This window comes from Vidua macroura, chromosome 24, assembly GCF_024509145.1.
Source record: "Vidua macroura isolate BioBank_ID:100142 chromosome 24, ASM2450914v1, whole genome shotgun sequence".
NCBI lineage: Eukaryota > Metazoa > Chordata > Aves > Passeriformes > Viduidae > Vidua > Vidua macroura.
In genome coordinates, this window is record NC_071594.1 from 1,513,928 (window position 1) to 1,533,279 (window position 19,352).

Consider the following 19,352-nt stretch of genomic DNA (forward strand, 5'->3'; position numbering starts at 1 on the left):
GTATTGTGTGTGTGTCCTAAAATGAAATTCAAAAAGTGCTAACACATTTTCTTTGGTTGTTGATGCAGTGCATGTCCTATTGATTTTCTGTTATTTTGTTCCCTTCTTTTTCTGTAAATTGCAAATCTGCTGCCATGAAACTGCAACTTCAGATGCCAAAGGAAAGAGGAGACAGGATGAAGGAGAAAAGATTGGAAGGGAGACATCTGAGTGGCTGAAAGAAACAATGGCAGACAATGAAAGGGCGAGGAAGCTTCGTCGCCAAGAACAAGCTGCTGCTGAAGATCGTCCTTCCTTTTCCACATCCTCTGGTGTGGAGAAAAGTGGCTGGTACAGAACAGGTCAAGGCAGCAGTCAAGGCAGGGGCCAAGGACACTCCATTGATTCTGATGATGGAAGCCAAAGATTTTTGGGAAAAGAAGGGCTACGCAAAACCCACATGAATGGAGAGATGGGGTCTGGGCAGTTTTCTGGAGCAGGTCTAGTTGGAGACTCGGCAGCCAATGACGGCAGCATCTTTGGACTAAAAGGCTTCGGGGGCAGAAGTGGGTTAAAGGCTGTCCATGGCATGGACTCTGTGTCAGGCAGAGCAGGTCCTGGTGGTGCAGTAGGAGGGGCAGGTGAATGGAATTCTGTGGATGGCAGAGGTGAAGGTTTGCTGGGTGCTGCTAACATTGACATGGATGATGGAGAAGGTTTGGGCTCTCAGCATGACAAGGATGGGAATTTAGGTGATGCCAGTTACAGAGCGGGTTTTGGGGGTGCTGGGAGGTTCAGTGGTGGAAGTTTTGTGCCAGATGGGCTTGATCCTGATTCAGCTGGAGTGGGAGCCAGTGTGGGTGATCTGTTCAGCAGGACTGGTCCAGGAACTAGAGCTGGGAGGAATGATGCAGGTGCTGGAATGGCAGGAGGAATGAGATTCCACCATGGCAAGGATGGGCATGCCACTGTGGGTGATATGAATGGAGCAGGTATAAACAGAGAGGGACAAACAGGGACTCCCTATGGCAAGGCTGGCCTGACACCTCATGCCAGTGGTCAGTTAGGGCAGACAGGAAGATCTGGCTCATTGTATGGGCCAGGAGGCCTTCCAGGTGGAGATGGGGCTACATCTGGTACAGGTGGCAATTCCATAGGAGAAATGGAGGCTTTGTATGGTCCAGATGGTCAGGCACTGGGACTGGCTGGTGGTGCTGGTGGAGCTGGTGCAGGGGGATTTGGGTCTCCCTATGGAAAGGATGGTCTCCCAGCTGGGGGTGGTTTTGGTGGTGTTGGTGCAGGGGGACTTGGAGCTCCCTATGGGAAAGATGGTCTTCCAATTGGAGCAGGTTCTGGTGGGGCTGGTGGTGCAGGGGAACATGGATATCTCTATGGAAAGGATGGTCTCCCAGCTGGGGCTGGTGGAGCTGGTGCAGGATTTGGAGAGGCTTTGTATGGTCCAGATGGTCGGCCACTTGGAGCAGGTGTTGGTGGTGGTGCTGGTGCAGTGGGGTTTGGAGCTCCCTATGGAAAGGATGGTCTCCCAGTTGGAGCTGATGTTGGTGGAGTTGGTGTAGCTGGTGTAGGGGGATTTGGAGCTCCCTATGGAAAGGATGGTCTCCCAGCTGGAGCAGGTGCTGGTGGTGCAGGAGGATTTGGGGAGGCTTTGTATGACGGTCGGCCACTTAGAGCTGGTGTTGGTGCTGGTGGGGGTGGTTCTGGTGCAGGGGGATTTGGATCTCCCTATGGGAAGGATGGTCTCCCAGCTGGAGCTGGTGGAGCTGGTCTAGGAGGACTTGGAGAGACTTTGTATGGTCCAGATGGTCGGCCACTTGGAGCAGGTATTGGTGGGTCTGGTGGTACAGGGGGACTTGGATCTCCCTATGGAAAAGAAGGCCTCCCAGCTGGAGCTGGTGGAGCTGGTGCAGGAGAATCTGGAGAGGCTTTGTATGGTCCAGATGGTCGGCCACTTGGAGCAGGTGTTGGTGGTGCTGGTTCTGCAAGTGCCAGGGGAATTGGAGCTCCCTATGGAAAGGATGGTGTCCCAGCTGGAACAGGTGCTGGTGTTGGTGGTGCAGTGGGAGTTGGGGGTCCCTATGGAAAGGATGGTCTCCCAGCTGGAGCAGGTGCTGGTGTTGGTGGTGCAGGGGGAGTTGGGGGTCCCTATGGAAAGGATGGTCTCCCAGCTGGAGCAGGTGCTGGTGTTGGTGGTGCAGTGGGAGTTGGGGGTTCCCATGGAAAGGATGGTCTCCCAGTTGGAGTAGGTGCTGGTAGGGCTGGTGGTGAAGGGGGAGCTGGAGTTCCCTATGGAAAGGATGGTCTGCCAATTGGAGCAGGTGTTGATGGTGGTGTTGGTGCAGGGGGACTTGGATCTCCCTATGGAAAGGATGGTCTCCCAGCTGGAGCTGGTTTTGGTGTTGGTGGTGCAGGGAGACCTGGAGCTCCCTATGGAAAGGATGGTCTCCCAGCTGGAGCAGGTGCTGGTGTTAGTGGTGCAGGGGGAGTTGGGGGTTCCTATGGGATGGATGGTGTCCCAGTTGGAGCAGGTGCTGGTGGGGCTGGTGCAGGGGCATTTGGGTCTCCCTATGGAAAGGATGGTCTCCCAGCTGGAGCTGGTGTTAGTGGTGCAGGAGAGGCTTTGTATGGTCCAGATGGTCAGCCACTTGGAACAGGTGGTGGTGGTGCTGATTCTGTGAGTGCCAGAGGAACTGGAGCTCCCTATGGAAAGGATGGTGTCCCAGCTGGAGCAGGTGTTGGTGATGCAGGGGGAGTTGGAGGTCCCTATGGAGAGAATGGTGTCCCAGTTGGAGCTGGTGTTGGTGGTGCAGTGGGAGTTGGGGGTCCCTATGGAAAGGATGGTGTCCCAGCTGGAGCAGGTGCTGGTGTTGGTGGTGCAGGGGGAGTTGGGGGTCCCTATGGAAAGGATGGTCTCCCAGCTGGAGCAGGTGCTGGTGTTGGTGGTGCAGTGGGAGTTGGGGGTCCCTATGGAAAGGATGGTCTCCCAGTTGGTGCAGGTGTTGGTGGTGCAGGGGGAGTTGGGGGTCCCTATGGAAAGGATGGTGTCCCAGCTGGAGCAGGTGCTGGTGTTGGTGGTGCAGGGGGAGTTGGGGGTCCCTATGGAAAGGATGGTCTCCCAGTTGGAGCTGGTGTTGGTGGTGTAGGGGGTGTTGAGTGTCCCTATGGAAAGGATGGTGTCCCAATTGGAGCTGGTGTTGGTGGTGCAGGGGGAGTTGGGGGTCCCTATGGAAAGGATGGTCTCCCAGTTGGAGCAGGTGCTGGTGTTGGTGGTGCAGTGGGAGTTGGGGGTCCCTATGGAAAGGATGGTCTCCCAGCTGGAGCAGGTGCTGGTGTTGGTGGTGCAGGGGGAGTTGGGGGTCCCTATGGAAAGGATGGTCTCCCAGTTGAAGCAGGTGCTGGTGTTGGTGGTGCAGGGGGAGTTGGGGGTCCCTATGGAAAGGATGGTCTCCTAGCTGGGGCGGTGGCAGGAGCTGCTCATTTTTCTCTTGGAGGTGAGGAAGCAATGGGATCTGGCCATGGCACAGATGCCGCACTGAGCAGAGCTCTGGGATATGCAGGTGGAGCAGGAGGAGAGGGCTTTTCCAGGGAGGGCTCTGCACTGTGGGGTGCAGGGTCTCCTTATTGTGAGGACAGAGGGTCAGCTGTAGCCACAGCTGGTGCAGGTGGAGTTGGGAGGTTGGGAGGGGATGAATGGGATTCAGTCCATGGTAAAGGAGGTGTGGGAGCTGCTGGTGGACCAGGTGGTGAATATGGGCTGAACGCACATCTTGGCAGATCTTCGAGAGGTGAAACTGGAAAGGGCACTGCCAGTGATGTCAGAGGGCCAGGGAACAAAGGTTCAGCTGGTGACAGAGGGTCCCTGCCTGGTCCAGGAGGAGCCAGGGGAGAGGGCAGAGATTTCAGACAGTTGGGCTCTCTCTATGGCACAAATTCTGCCTTTGGAGAGGCAGGGAGTAAATCCCATGACAGATCTGTTGATGGGAGTAGTTCAGGAGGGTTTGGTCAAGGTCCACTGAGTTATGGCCAGATGTCAGGTCCTTTTGGTGGACCTCCTTCAGCAAACCAGAGAAACCAGGAACCTGACATGGATCTTAAAGCAAATGATTCCCTGAACACAGAAAGCACAGCACAAAAGAGACGGAGTGTCCTGGATGATCTCAAAGGTACGTGGTTAACTGATGACTCCTGGTCTTTGTATTTTGATACTCACATTCCTAATCCTGGAAAGAAATTGGATCTTATGATTTAGATAAACACAACTCTATAGAAATTTGGTTGTCCCATGATCTGTTCCTAATTCTCCCACTGATTGGCTGTTTGATCTTACACAGTGTGCTCTGATCAAACTGCCTTAAAGGTCTAAATTATTTTCTTTGTCTAAATGATCTAAACCAGGTCTCATCTCTTCATTTGTGTTTCACATATCATGGAACAGACCAGTTCACAAACATACCAGTTTCCATAAAGTTTCAAGGAATATCATGTTTCTTTGATACTGTTCCAAGTCAAAACTAAAGGTTTCACTTTGTTTTTCAAAGACCTACTGTAAAGAACTGTGTTTTCCAAGTTCTAGGAACAATTCTGTGCCTGCTTATATGGAATTATATAATGTCAAGAGCTCTTTTCTCTTGTAACATCAGGAATAATAAGGTGTTGCACAGAATAAGAGGGTAGTAATGTGTTTGCAGCCATTTGAGTAAGACCTGTAGCTCCACCAGCAAGATGATGATGTGAAAAATGTAGGAATGAGAAATTTCAGGTGTATAATCAGAGTGGAATATTGACCTAATGGGATGGTTCACAAGTTAGGAATTATCATTGCTAAACCATAAATATAAACAAGGAAGTAAAATCACCAAAATTGGGGTTCAAGGGGAAGGAGTGGGGTATATATTAGAGAGGAAATGATGATAGTAATGGAGAAGAACTTGGGAAGAGAAAGAAGAATACAAGGGTGGAGAACACTGTGCCTGGGGCTGTTTAGGGGGATGTGTTGGGCAGCCCCATGTGTGGTCAGTGCAGAGGAAGAGGAGGATGAAGCAGTATATCCACACCCTGGAGCAGCCTGTTTTTTTCCACTGGCTGTAGAGGGAGCCAAGACAATTAGCATAGACATAAACTAGCAAATCCATAGCTGGATAATATGATTTGTGGTGAATCCATTGCCCATGAGGTGATGTTCAGATATAGCTGATGTTGGGATGGACCTCAGGCACTGAGTGTACCCAGCTGGCCCACAGCGACGTGGCACAAAAGCCTCACCTGACCAGAGGACATTTTTTTAAAAGCTCTTTTTACCTCACGTGCACATGCATTTTCAGCTCTAGGTGTCTCTCTGTAGCACAGATTTAGCCTTTTCCCTTCCTTTGTGCCTGTTCAGTCCCACGCTGTTACCTCAACAAGCAGCTGGCGACCGTGCGAGTGCTGAAGGGGGACCCAGCTGAGCTGTCCTGCACTGTCAGCAAGGACAATGTGACAGGAACCTGGTTTAAGGATGGCCTAAAGGTGGGTTCCTTGAGCTTTGGGCAGCAATGCTCTGCTCTCTGGCTCTACTTCCTAAGGGTGGTGTCAAGGTATCCTTCCCCCTGACAGTCACCTGCAGTCCAGTGGGACCCTGGAAGGGTTCTCAGAACCCCAAAGTGGTTTGGGTTGGAAGGGACCTTACGGATCATCCAGTCCACCCCCTTCCCTGAGCAGAGACACCTTCCACTAGACCCAAGCCTCATCCAACCTGGCCTTGGACACTTTCAGGGATGGGGCAGCCACAGCTTCTCTGGGCAACAGAATACCAGAATGTTGTCATTAAATACGCATGACATTCGTAAGTCTTTTCAACTGCCTTTCAAATTGTAGTCTGCCCAGTTTTAGTTTGGATTGCATTTTTTCCTTTTTTTTTTTTTTTTTTTTTTTTTTTTTTTTTTTTTTTTTTAAGGATAGGTCTCTGTCATTTACTTTGTAGTTAACAAGCATGGATGGAGTTGTCTTTGAAAAGAAAGGTCTTGTCCACAAACTGATCATTAACAAGGCTGAAGATATTCATGCTGGGAAATACAGGTTTGAAGGTGGAGATGTAAAAACTGAAGCTTCAATTTTTGTTGAAGGTGAGTCTACTCAAACCACCAAGGCAGCATGAGATGGGCTTCAAATGTAATATATTTACTCAGAGACATGTTATTGGTTATTGAGATACATTTATTATAAAGAATTACAAGATAAATGGGAAATGGTTTTTGTACGGGTTGGTTCATTTTGCATTTGCAAATTTAACTAGTGACCCTTCTGCCAGCAACTCAAATATTTTTGCAGTGCACAAAACACTTTATCAGGGCAGACTCTTCATTCTTGTGTTTAGTTTGTTGCCTAGGAGAAATTTTCTTTAGTGAAAGGACAGTGTGATACCACAAAATTTTGTGATAATTATCCTGTAGCAAAGTATAACTAAAGGTTTGGATCCAAGTGTTGTGAGCTTCTAAGCATTGCTGGCAGCACCAGGAGGGGATACCTTCCCTCCAAGGTGAGACTTATCCTCCTTGAATTGTGTTTTTTAATGACCTTGTATCACCTGCTTAGATCCTCCCCAGGTGGACAAAGTTCTCCTCAAGAACTTGACCAGTGTCCCCACAGTGGCCAAGGCTGGGGAGGGGGTGAAGCTGCGGATCCCATTCGAGGGTCGGGGGCCCATCAGGGCGGCGTGGCTGAAGGACAGGATGGAGCTGGGGGATGACACCAGGATCCGTGTGGACAAGACAGACACCTGCACCACGCTGTCCATCTCCAGCTGCGACAGGAGGGACTGTGGGGATTACAAAGTCAGGCTCAAGAACGACAGTGGTGTCCTGGAGATCAACCTAAAGCTCATGGTGATAGGTAAGATCCTGTAACATTCACTGTGGCTTTCACTGTAAAGCTTAGCCAGGGAATCCATTGACACTGGTGACAACCTTATTTGGAGTGACTGGGTATTTCGAGAGGAGCAAGACTCTGGATATTGCCCCGAAATCAGGGTACAAGGAAAGATTGCTGAACATGCTTCATGCCCTTTAGTACAAGGGAACACAAACCTAGTTTGGTTTTTCATGGCCTAAGCAGCTGAGTTTTGCATGTTCAGACACTGTGGGAGATGTGAATGTACATAACGTGCAAATCTGAAATAGGATATCAAGGTCCAATTCAGCCCTCCCATAAATGTCGGCTTTTTTGGGAGACCAGAAATGAAGTTTGTCTGTATTAGCAAGCTGAACTGGTGCAATGCTTATGAGAACTATTGACCCAGGGAGAGCAAGGGCCTGGCTTTCCATCTTCTCCATAAAAAGTTAGAAGAGTACAAGTTTGGAAGAGGCAATACACATGCCCAGCCCTCACCCTACAACTGTGCCTGCATTTCATCAGGAACAGTCTCCCAGCTGGTGAGCAAGGGACAGTGTCTGCTCCAAACCCAGGAGCAGGTCTGGGTCTGGAGCTGGCTGTGTCTCTGTTCATCTTTCCAGACAAGCCACAGCCTCCAGCAGGACCCATCAAAATTGTAGAAAGCTCCGCCAACAACATCACAATCCAGTGGAAGCCCCCAAAGGATGATGGGGGCAAACCAATACAAAGGTACCTCGTGGAGAGGCAGCAGGTGGGCAGGAACGACTGGGAGACACTGGGAGAAACCCCCAGGAGCTGCACCAGCTTCACCATGAGCAAAGTGGAGGAAGAGATGAGCTACTACTTCAGGGTGAGAGCCATGAATGCCGAGGGAGTGAGCGATGCGCTGGAGTCAGGGGAAGTGAAGGCTGCTGGTAAAGGTGAGGAGAACTTCTCATAATTCATAATTCAAATTAGGAAATTCATTATCAAAGATGACATCAGAGGAAACTCACTGCATTGTGGATGTTGCTACAGATCTCAACTTCAGTCTTCACACAAAGCTGTGGAAGTTGCCCAGCAAGAACAGCAGTTTGTTGTACACTCTGCCGATGCTGAGATGTAATTACTCCTTGGTCATGCTCCATTTTGGATTGGAAAGGAAGTTTCATGGGGGAAATGCAAAATGCATCAAGATCAAAGGAAATTTTTCCCAGTGTGGCTGCAAATGGAATATGTGAGGCCTTTTCTTAACTCCACAGGCAAAAGAACTTATATGTGCAGCCCTTCTCAGCATGACCACTGCCTTCCCCTGATCTCCAAACAACTGAATATTGGTTTTGTCCTTCAAGGAGTTTAAATACTAGAACAGGTTTGCCATGAGCACAGATGCAATACTAGAGAGAGCAATGTTCAGTCCTAATTATCTTCTTTCTCCATTCTCATTCCCATGATTCTGTATCTTGAACACTTTAGCAGAGGGCAAAGAAAATCCATTTTGTTACCAGTTCCTGTTGTTGAAAGCAAGAATGATGCTGAATGTTTATATGTAGGAATGACACACCCCACTGGCAGAGGAATTGTCAGTCCTGATGACAGCAGGTCTTTTGTGAAATCCAAACTCAGGAACAGGGTCCATGCTGGATCCAGTTTGTGTGGGGAACAGGATCCACAGCTTCAGGTCTCAGCCAGGTTTTCAAAGCACATCCATAGGAATACCTGGGGGAATCTGGAAGAAGAAATTACACACAACACCAGTTTATCTTGCCATAAAAACATACCTGCTGATAATGAAGTCCTCATCTCTTTGTAGCTTCCCCTGGTGCCCCCGATCCTCCTGAGATCATCAGTGCCAGCAGAGACACCATCACCATATCCTGGAAAGCTCCTTGTAAAACCGGCACTTCCCAAATTATGGGATACATTGTTCAGAAACGCAAGAAGGGCACTGTGACCTGGCTGCCAGTCACCAATGTGCCTGTCAAAGGTGGGTGTTCTGACTCCTGGAACAGCCTGGTGGATTTGAAAAGGCAAAAATGTCAGCTGGGTTTAGGAACTGCTTAGGATCTTACACCTTTTGTATCAAGGTGGTGATGGGTGACTTTGGATGTCTTTACCAACTAAATGATTCTGGGATTCTGTGATTCAAGGGCTGTTTGATTTTGAAAGGAATACAATGAACACATCCCATAAGATCACATGCACTTGGCTAGGGAATGGCAGGGTAATCAGTGACAGCTTTTATGTCTCCTGAGAGTTTTTCAGTCCATAATTCTGCATGAAGTAAGGCACAGCTTTGTTGTGTCACCTTTCCTCATGGGAAACAGCTCCTCTGAGGCAATACCTCTCCTTTCCTCTCCTCTCTCCTCTCTCCTCAGACAAGAAACTGAAGGTGACCAGCCTCAAGAAGGGTGTGCAGTATGAGTTCCGTGTGGCAGCTGTCAATGCTGCTGGCACAGGACAGCCCAGTGACCCCTCAGAGCCTGCCTTTGCCCGGGACCCCACCAGTAAGTGCCCTGCCCTGTGCTCTGCTTTCAGGGTATTCGTGGAGAGATGTTTTTAAATCCTCTGTAAAAGTGTGTGGAGACAAGGATCAGTAATTGGGGAATGTTTCATGGCTGAGAATCAGCTGGAGGAAGGAATGGAAGGATTTCCTGTAGGATGTCCAAGTCAAGATTCGGCAGATCCCAGTGTGGGGTAATGTGCAGTGTGGAGGAACACTCAGGAGGGCCACAGAGTGTTCTGGAATGTTGTGGATTTACTGCAGGGCTGGAAGGAGCAAGGGCCCAGATCCAGCTCTGAAGAACTGGGACAAGGTGGGGCAAGACAGCACAGTAGAAATCCAGTGCACAGCAAGAATGTTGGGGAATCTCAGGCAGTGACTGAAGAGGGAAGAGAAATCCTAGAAAAATAGTTTAAATAAAACTTCTCCGTCCAGAATCTCCAGGCCAAGTGCAGGACCTTAAAGTGAGCAGCAGTGACAGCACCAGCGTCACCTTGACGTGGAACAAACCTGAAGTACAAGACGGGAATGATGTAAAAGGCTATGAGGTGGAGATGAGGCCCTGTAACAGCCTCAGCTGGACCAAGTGCTTCACCCTCCCTGCAGAGAGCACCTCGTGCAGGGTGCAGGGCCTGCAGGCCCGGGAGAAGCTGTTCCTGCGCGTCAGGGCCCTCGGCGACGGCGGCCCCGGGGAGGCCTCGGAGCTCGAGGCGTGTGCTGGAGCTTCTGCTGCCCTGGGTGAGTCAGGAGGCACTCCCCCGAGAACGGGGCGCTCTCCCCTGGAACGGGGCACTCTGCCCTGGAACGCGGCACTCTTCCCGGGGCTCTGTCCCCTGGAACGGGGCACTCTGCCCGGGGCTCTGTCTCCGGGAACGGGGCACTCTCCCTGGGGCACTCTCCCCTGGAACGGGGCACTCTCCCCGGGGCTCTGTCCCCTGGAACGGGGCACTCTGCCCGGGGCTCTGTCTCCGGGAACGGGGCACTCTCCCTGGGGCACTCTCCCCTGGAACGGGGCACTCTCCCCGGGGCTCTGTCCCCTGGAACGGGGCACTCTGCCCGGGGCTCTGTCCCCTGGAACGGGGCACTCTGCCCGGGGCTCTGTCCCCTGGAACGGGGCACTCTGCCCGGGGCTCTGTCCCCTGGAACGGGGCACTCTGCCCGGGGCTCTGTCCCCTGGAACGGGGCACTCTCCCCCGGGCTCTGTCCCCTGGAACGGGGTGCTCTCCCCCGGGCTCTGTCCCCGGGAACGGGGCACTCTGCCCGGGGCTCTGTCCCCGGGAACGGGGCGCTCTCCCTGGGGCACTCTCCCCTGGAACGAGGCGCTCTCCCCCGGGCTCTGTCCCCGGGAACGGGGCACTCTGCCCGGGGCTCTGTCCCCGGGAACGGGGCACTCTGCCCGGGGCTCTGTCCCCGGGAACGGGGCGCTCTCCCCCGGGCTCTGTCCCCTGGAACGGGGCACTCTGCCCGGGGCTCTGTCCCCGGGAACGGGGCGCTCTCCCCCGGGCTCTGTCCCCTGGAACGGGGCGCTCTCCCCCGGGCTCTGTCCCCTGGAACGGGGCGCTCTCCCCCGGGCTCTGTCCCCGGGAACGGGGCACTCTGCCCGGGGCTCTGTCCCCGGGAACGGGGCGCTCTCCCCCGGGCTCTGTCCCCGGGAACGGGGCGCTCTCCCCCGGGCTCTGTCCCCTGGAACGGGGCGCTCTCCGGGAGCAGGCTCGGCCGGGCTGTGGGATACCGGGAGGAGCTGCCCCCAGGCCCGGCCTCGCACAGGGCAGCGCTGCTCCTGCTCACCTCGGGGCTGTCTGCTCACCTCGGCAGGGCAGTCTCAATATTAACCGATATTAGATATGCAGTGCACAGTGCTCAGCTCATTTAGAGACTCCTTTGGATAAAACAACCCTCAGAACTCCATTTTCTCCTTGGACTTACATTTTGCCCCCTGTGCCCACACCACAGTCACCAGACAGAACCCTGCTTGCACCCTTCCACGGGAAACATAGAGTTTTCACTCAATTTTTTAGACAATCTTCTGAAATTAAATTTTTGTTTAGTTCTCTTAAATCATATGTTTAATGCTGGTTTTGGATACTTTAGTTTACTTTTTAATTGTTTAGCTTGAAAGTTTTCACCACTTTCACTTTTCCATCTTTAATTACAATCTGCAGCTGTGTTTTTTCCCTGCTCTTTGGAACATTGCAGAATTACAGACATAGGAGATAATTCTGTGACGGGTTCAGCTTCCTAAACTTGGATCCTAAGTGAAAAAGTCTACTTTGGCATATGCCTGGAGACCCCATTTATCAATAAAAAACCTAAAATAAATAAAATCAAATAAATCCATATAAAGCAGGTGTTCAGTTCTATACTGGAAACACTAAATGCAATTTAGCATTACTGTATTTGGTATTCTTAGATAAATACTAACTGCTGCAGTATATGAATGAAAAGGGAAAATATTTTAAATGCTAAAAAATACTATTTTAGATAAAGTCTGGCAGCTTTCCTGTGGATGTCCTGTGCTCTGTACTGCATATATATTTTATAAGTTTCCATTGGAATTTCCTTTTTCCAGGCACTATTTAAAGAGAAAAGATGATCCCTGTGATGGGATAAAGTGTGGCAAAGAGCCAATTTCTTTGTGACTGAGACATCACATGAATACAGAGATTGTTGTGAATGTATTTTTACATCATTTTTCCTTGTTCAGTCATGGTGATAAATAAATAGTAATGAAATTTGAGGGGTGTAAAGTCTGGGACTGAACCAGGGAGATTTTTCCCACTGTGAGTCCCTCACCAGCCTCACCCAGCTGGGAGAGGCACCAGGGGGTGGAACACTGATTGTCACCAGTGACTGCACCAACATTCACCTTTTGGGAATAATCTTTGTCTCTTCCAGTCTCTCCCAGGTTACTGATAGATGACACAGTGAAAAGCTTCCTGGTTATAAAAGCAGGGAATCCCATCCGGGTGAAGATTCCCTTTGAGGTGGGTATTCAGGGCTTTGGAGGAATTCCCTGCCTGGTTTTTATAGCAGACAGGAAAACTGAGCCACTGTTTTTATGTCATGGAATTTTGTTTACAAGCCACTGGGAAAATAATTTGGCCTGCCTGTGCTATGTAGACTTTCAGGGTGAGGAAAACACAAACCAGAATTGAGCTGTCAGTCTTGGCATTGGTGTTGTATGACATTGTGGTCATTCCTTAACCTCTGCAGACAAGGCTCAGTGCTGTCCACCCAGCCTTAGCAATGTTATCATCATCTGGTACTGCTCTGTCAGACTTCCCAAATCAGGGATTTCCCTGTGACTCCCTCAGAAGGCCTTGGGGCACCATTTCCAGCAACACCTTCACTGGGCTTATCTCACCAAGCAGCAGAACTTGAGCTCTGTGACTTGAGAACTTGGCAGGCACTGACAGAAATCTCAGAGCTTTGGAGTAAGCTTGGAACAACACTTCCCATGAGGCTATTCCTCATGGGAAGCGTGGTCAGGCTTTGGAAGGGGCTGCCCAGGGAGGTTTGGAGTCCCCATCCTTGGAGGTGTCCAAGGAACACCTTTTGTGTAAAAAGTGTAAAGTGCTTTTAAGGTGGGGATAGGGCATGGGTTGGACTCAATGGTCTTGGAGGTCTTTTCCAGACATAAATGATTCCATGATCCTGTGAAGTCTGGGATACCAGAGGAGGGTGATGAAGTGTGTGTGTTTGCTGGCCTTTCTCTTAATCTCTGGGAGAAGAGACCAAAGATGGCACAATGGAAATAAAGACTTAGAGAATGTTTTTTCTTTCCAAAACCAACAGATCTTTTTTTAAAAGCAGAAAATACTGTCTCCTGGAGTTATCTGTCCTTGATCTGGCATAGCTTGTTTGACACAGTTCTGAACACTTCACTGCAGTTACATCCCTAAAGGACAAAAAGGAAAAAAAAAAATTGTAAGGAAACTGTAGAACAGATCAGGGCTCTCAGATCCATCGTGGATCTGTATTTCTAAACATTACTGTGTTGTGGAGGTGCATATTTGCGGTAAGAGAATGAAACTAAAGCTATAAGACACAGTCTGGAGGTGAAACAAGTGGCTGTGAGTCGTTGTTGTTTCCAGGGATCTCCCGAGCCGCTGGTGACCTGGTTAAAGGATGGGCTCCCCCTTCCCAGCCGGGCTGCCGTGAGCACCGAGGATGGGAGCAGCCAGCTGCTGCTCAGGGCAGCCGAGCTCAGTGACAGCGGCACCTACACTGTGGAGCTTGGGGATGGGCTGGGGAAAAGGGAAACCTTCAGCTTCCAGGTTCAAATTACAGGTAACTCACTGCCATCCATACAGATCTACCAGCAACTCCCAGCCAATCCAGGCTGGGGCACGAAGGGACTGAGAGCAGCCCTGGGAGAAGCACTTGGGGGTGCTGGTGGGTGAGAGCTGGACATGCCCTGGGCAGATCCCTCAGCATGGGCAGCAGGGGAGGGGAGGGTTCTGCCCCTCTGCCCCCTCAGGTGGCACCCCACCTGCAGAGCTGCCTCCAGCCCCAGGGGGGCCCAGCAACAGAAGCATCTTGAGCTGCTGGAGCAATTCCAGGGAAGGCCACAGAAATGCTCCAAGGACTGAAGCCCCTTTGCTCTGGAGCCAGGCTGGGAGAGCTGGAGGTGTTCACCTGGAAAAGAGGGGGCTCTGGGGAGATCTTAGAGTCCCCTCCAGTGCCTAAAGGGGCTCCAAGGGAGCTGGAGAGGGACCTGGGACAAGAGCCTGGAGGGACAGGACAAGGGGGAATGGCTTTTCACTGCCAGAGGGCAAGGTTAGATGGGATATTGGAAGTCCTCCCTGTGAGGGTGGTACAGGTTGCCCAGAGAAGCTGTGGTTGCCCCTGGATCCCTGGAAGTGTCCAAGGCCAGGTAGGACAGGGCTTGGAGCCACCTGGGATAGTGGAAGGTGTCCCTGCCCATGGCAGGGGGTGGGACTGGATGGGATTTTAGGTCCCTTCCCACCCAAACCAGTCTGGGATTCCATGATTTACTGTGAGTAGGCAGAAGGCCACAAACTGAGTTTCGCAGGGTGAGCTCTGATGCAGTTTGTCTGTGCAGGCACAGGGAGAACCAGGGTACAGTTTTCTATGAGATTGTCTAGGCACTTTATGATCTCACTTGTCTGCAGGACAGAGCAATCCCCTGACTAAAACTATCCTTCCACAGTGAATGAGGGAGGTCAGCACAGGCTGTAGGACATTGAGCACAGCTCTCCCAGCTGTGACCCCAGCAGGAGAAGCAGCTCAGCTGTAGCACCCTCCTCTCACCCCTCAGCCAGTGCAGATGTTGTGCAGCAGCAGCTCAGTTCATAGCAAATGCATTTGTGTGCCTGGAGAAGGAATGGCATTTTGTCCCTTCCAGTGACCAGGATGGTCACTGAGCCCCAGACATGCAACAGACTCCAGGATTTTAGGGTTCTGTGCCACTGTCCCTACAGCTGTGACGTTGTGTGCCCTCCCCTGGCAGATATCCCTCAGCCCCCTGGAGCCATCCGGCTGGAGGAGAACGTGCCCAACACGGTGACAGTGACCTGGGACCCCTCAGCATCTGAGCAGTGGGAGAAGAACCTGTATTACACTGTCCTGAAACGGGAATCCCAGAAGGGCCTGTGGCATGTGCTGGGGGATCTGATCTACAACAACAAGTTCACCTTCACCAGGGTGGTCCCAGGCAGAGATTATTACTTCAGGGTTGTGGCAAAAAATGACCTGGGAGCCAGTGATCCATCAGAGACTGTGCAGCCCTGGAGGATCTGGAAAAAAAAAGGTAAAACATTTTCAAGTATTTCTCTGTGTCGTGTTTTGTTTCTTTCATTGCTTCTAACACCCCACCCTCAAATGGGTCTCTCCTCCTATGAATATTCAGTGGCCCAGAACAGGAATGTACAGAGATGCCCTAAGGACTTCCAGCTGGGCAGGGAAGGTTTGTTCTTTCTGCAGGGACATTGTGCAGACAGACCCATCATTCCCAGCCATTATGACATGCAATTTGCCCCAAAATGAATTCCCAGCAAGATCTAAGGCTTTAGTATTGTAGAAACCAAAGTTTCTGGCTTCAAAGTTAAATATTAGGTAATTCTGAGGAGCAGCAGAGGCTACAATCCATAGGTGCATGGGATCTCTGATAATTTGCAGAATTCCAGACACTGCACAAACAAACCCCTGCAAACATTGCAGTGCTGGGAGCAGTATCTGAGTGTGTGTTTGCTGCTGTTTGTTTTTCACAGCTGAATTTCGAGTGAAAGCACAGAAATACAGAGCAGTCAACCAGAACCAGCACCCGAGGTTCCTGGTGCCACTTAAGTCACACGTGGTGGTGACAGGCAGCGAGTGTCACATGAGCTGTGCTGTTGGAGGCCATCCTCCACCAAAAATCACATGGTACAAGGACAGCAGAGACCTCTCCAGAGATCCCAACTACTTCTGCACCAACGACTTTGGAGTGTGCTCCCTGGTGGTGCTGGGGGTCACCAAGCACGATGAGGGGGAGTACATGGTGGAAGCCAGCAATGAAGTGGGCCGTGCCTTCAGCAAAGCCTTCCTCGCCATCAAAGGTAACGCAGTGCTGCTTCCCTGGCAGATCCAGGGCTGCCACTGCTGCCCAGAGCCTCAGAAATGGTCCCAAACCAGCTCCACCTGCTGACAATGCAATGGTACATTTGGGCTGTTTAACTGAGTTCCTAATCGTGGTACTTGTGAGCAAGTACCAAACAGAAGCAGAAGAAAAGGCAAATGGGAAAGACCACTTGATTTCTACATGACCAGAGGTTTTGGCTGAGCTTGAGCAAATTTTTTAAAAGGAATGATCCCGTCTTCATTAGGTAGGATAATATCAAGGTTAGACTCTTCTTGAGTGCAGGAGCTGCAGAATAAAGACCCTGGCAAATGTGAGGGGAGCATTGAGAGAACAGCTGATATTTGGCCAAAGCCAACAGAAAGGGAGAAAAGAGGGAGACATGGTCAGAGGCATTGGGATCCTCATGTGGATGGAAGGGCAGTGGGATTGGCTGGGGATAGACTCTTGGATATACTTATGGATAAATATTATTGGTGACTGTACCCAGTGACATATCCTTTACTTGGAGTCAAATATTCTTTAAATGCAAAATGCTAGGATTACAGGAGTGGTAAAATGGGTCAGTTAAACCCTGTCACCCTCTTGCAGACTTTCAGGCCCTGTAACATTTCAGCTCCCCCTCCCAGGGAGCTTTTCAGACTATTTCTGATCTCCCTCAGTACAACCCTGAGCTGCTTCTCTCTTATTCTCACTTTCAGACTCCTCCCTGTAGCGTGGCCCTGCTGAGAACATCCCTGCATGGCTCTGAGGATGAGAAGGTTTTGGTGAGGACTCGTCCATATGAAGGCTGTGCATTTCTTGTCAGTTGTTCGCAGTCTGAGGGTGTTATTTTTCAGATCCAGTAATTGCATGTGGAACATGGTGCTGCACTGCCATTAATACTGGGGGAAAAAAGCTTTAAGAGCACTGTTTTGTTTTTGTTTTTGTTTTTTTTTTAATGATCAGGCTTTCTATGAGACCTTTAAAACACAGCTTAGAAGCTTCAGGAACACAGAAGATGAGAGGAAAAATAATTGGCCAAAATGAAACTTTCCACGGAGAACACAGGTGGGAGAGACCATCCTGCTACACCTGCAACAAGGACCTTTTTGGACATCAGGGATCTTTAGTCCTTTCACATATGCTTTTTCAAGCCATAACAATCACTTTGGATTCCATGTGATTCTCTGCAGGTTTCCCAAATCTGGCAAAAGCAGTTCTGCATATGTTCTACTACCAGTAGCTGCTAAGTAGATTATCTTAAGTTTAAAAGATCATCTGCCTGCTCCTTTTGTCTGGGCAGGAGATGAAACCTCAGACTAGCCTGACATGGGGTAGGTGAAGCTCCCAGTGCAAATGCATGGGTGGGAAGGAGTGGCAGGTTACAACCACTGTGTGAGCAGAGCAACTCCCAAAATCCATAGCATGTGCCGTACAAAGGCTGTGTCAGTCCTGAATCACCCCAGCATCACCTGTGCATCCCAACTGCCCCTGGTCACGGCACTGCTGGAAGGCTTTGCCTTGAGCAGAAAGAGGGGAAAAATCCTTCCTGTCTGCCCAGAAATACGAGGGACCCCCAGGGACCTCCTGCCATGGCCAGGGGCTCCCATCACTGGGCCTGGACAGCAAAATGTTCTGGTGGCTGTAGGAGGGTGTCACAGCCAGAGCACCAAGGGTACTTCGTGACAGGAGAGAGCAGAGCCGAACACAGCTGTGGGGCCGGAATGTTCCCGGGATTACATTTTGTACAATGTACAGATGTACATTGCTTCAGATGTAGCAGCAGTAGATAATGAAATTAAACCACAATTCAGTGAAATCTACCCCGAGTCCATGTTTATTCTGGAGAAGGAATCCCAGTCAGTTTCGGGATCCCTGTCTGCTGCAGTTTCACATGCGATTGCTGCACATGGTCATCCCTCATGGAATTGCTCCCGCAGCTCCTCCTCCTGCGGGGCTGGAGGCAGGGGATGTCACCTGCAGGGCATACTCGCTTCTTGACTGATAAATACAAGAACCAAGATTGATGGAAACCGGAACTGGAGTTGAGGGACCTCGGGAAGCCCCGGCACAGCAGGAGCAGGCGATTCCTGCAAGTCCTACTGAGATGTCTGCAGCAATTCCAGCAAATCCGCTGCTGCCGCTTTGCCCCGCGAGCTCCGATCCCCGCCGAAGGCGGATCCGCGGCCGGGAATCACCTCCAGGGTGAAAGGGCCGATCTTTGTGATCCGATGTTTGTGCCGGGCTGGACGGGACGGGGAGCACGCTGGAATACGGACGGTGTCACCGCCCGTGGATGGGATTTTGGGTTCCCCCCGGGCCGGGCCCGGCTCAAGCCCGGAGCCGCCGCTCGGGCTCCCCCCGCCCCGCGCAATGGTCTCTCCCTGGCCCCAGCGCCCCCGGTACCGCCCGTAGATGGTCTCTCCCGCCCCGCTAGCAGGTCCCGGCCCCGCACGTCCATCACGCCAATGCCGTCGGTGATTGGTCGATCCTCGGGGCCCTCCCCGACCCAGCCAATGGCGGCCCGCTCCGCCCCGAGCCAAGATGGCAGCGCCCAGGGCCAGGCCGAGTGGTGTCCTCGGCTCCTCTGTCTCTCGCGGACCCGCGACCGGCGAGCCCCGAGCGCTGGGTCTGTGCCTCGGGAGCGCCCCTCGGCTCCGGCTCTGTGCCTCCGGAGCGTCCCGCGGCTCTGCCCGAGGCTGCTCGGACGGCGAGCGCTGCTCTGGCCTCGGGAGAGGCGCGGGCACCGGCCGGTGTCTGAGGGAGCGGCGGCAGCGCGGGACGAGACGGGCCCGGGGGAGCCGAGCACGGCCGGGGAGGGGTGACAGGGCGGGAAAATAACAGTAAAGAGAAGGGAAAACAGACAGAGGTGGCGGTTCGGGCGTGGGGCGGCAGCGAGAGGAGCTCCGCGACCGCGGGGGGAGCGTCCCGGGCCGGGAATGCCCAGCACGGCCGGGAATGCCCAGCACGGCTGGGGCCGGGCACGGGGCACCGGGGGTCCCCTGGGCGGGGATTCCGCCCTCGCCATTCCCCCACCGGCCCCGAGTGCCCGCGGGGCTGGTGCCGCGCCTCGGGGTCTTCTTCCGGCGCTGCCGCGGCCTCTCGCAGCTCCGGGAGCGGTCCGAGCTCCCCCAGAGCCCCGCGCTGCCGCTGGAGCGGCCGGAGCACCCTCGGGATCTCCTGGAATTCATCGTGGAGCGGGAATTCCTTCCGAGGGGAACAGCGAGGGCTGTTCCGCGGGCGCTACACTGGGACACGACGGGCGGCAGCATCCCACGGGCCGGGGCACGGCGCGGCTCCTTGGCTTCGGTTCCAGAGCAGTTGTGCAGGACCTGCTGCACACCCAGTGTGTGGATAAATCTTGGGGATGCTCCCGGTCCTGGGCACTGGGTCCAGCCTGGGGGGCAGCGGGTATTCCCCCTTTGCTGGGGAAAAAGGGTGAAG

At 52.2% G+C, this 19,352-nt stretch overlaps 1 protein-coding gene across 1 annotated transcript in view; it reads left to right on the plus strand.

Moving 5' to 3' along the window:
* Positions 1–17,988, plus strand: part of IGFN1 (immunoglobulin like and fibronectin type III domain containing 1) — a 41,024-nt gene extending 23,036 nt beyond the window's left edge. The window contains exons 13-26 of the mRNA XM_053997889.1: positions 153–833; positions 909–4,160; positions 5,378–5,502; positions 5,957–6,098; positions 6,568–6,864; positions 7,485–7,784; positions 8,657–8,830; positions 9,222–9,350; positions 9,782–10,084; positions 12,242–12,330; positions 13,441–13,636; positions 14,820–15,119; positions 15,580–15,906; positions 16,628–17,988. Of these exons, the coding sequence (XP_053853864.1) occupies positions 153–833; positions 909–4,160; positions 5,378–5,502; positions 5,957–6,098; positions 6,568–6,864; positions 7,485–7,784; positions 8,657–8,830; positions 9,222–9,350; positions 9,782–10,084; positions 12,242–12,330; positions 13,441–13,636; positions 14,820–15,119; positions 15,580–15,906; positions 16,628–16,641 (6,329 nt within the window). The 3' untranslated portion in view covers positions 16,642–17,988. The remainder of the gene's footprint in view (positions 1–152; positions 834–908; positions 4,161–5,377; positions 5,503–5,956; positions 6,099–6,567; positions 6,865–7,484; positions 7,785–8,656; positions 8,831–9,221; positions 9,351–9,781; positions 10,085–12,241; positions 12,331–13,440; positions 13,637–14,819; positions 15,120–15,579; positions 15,907–16,627) is intronic.
* Positions 17,989–19,352: the final 1,364 nt, after the last annotated feature.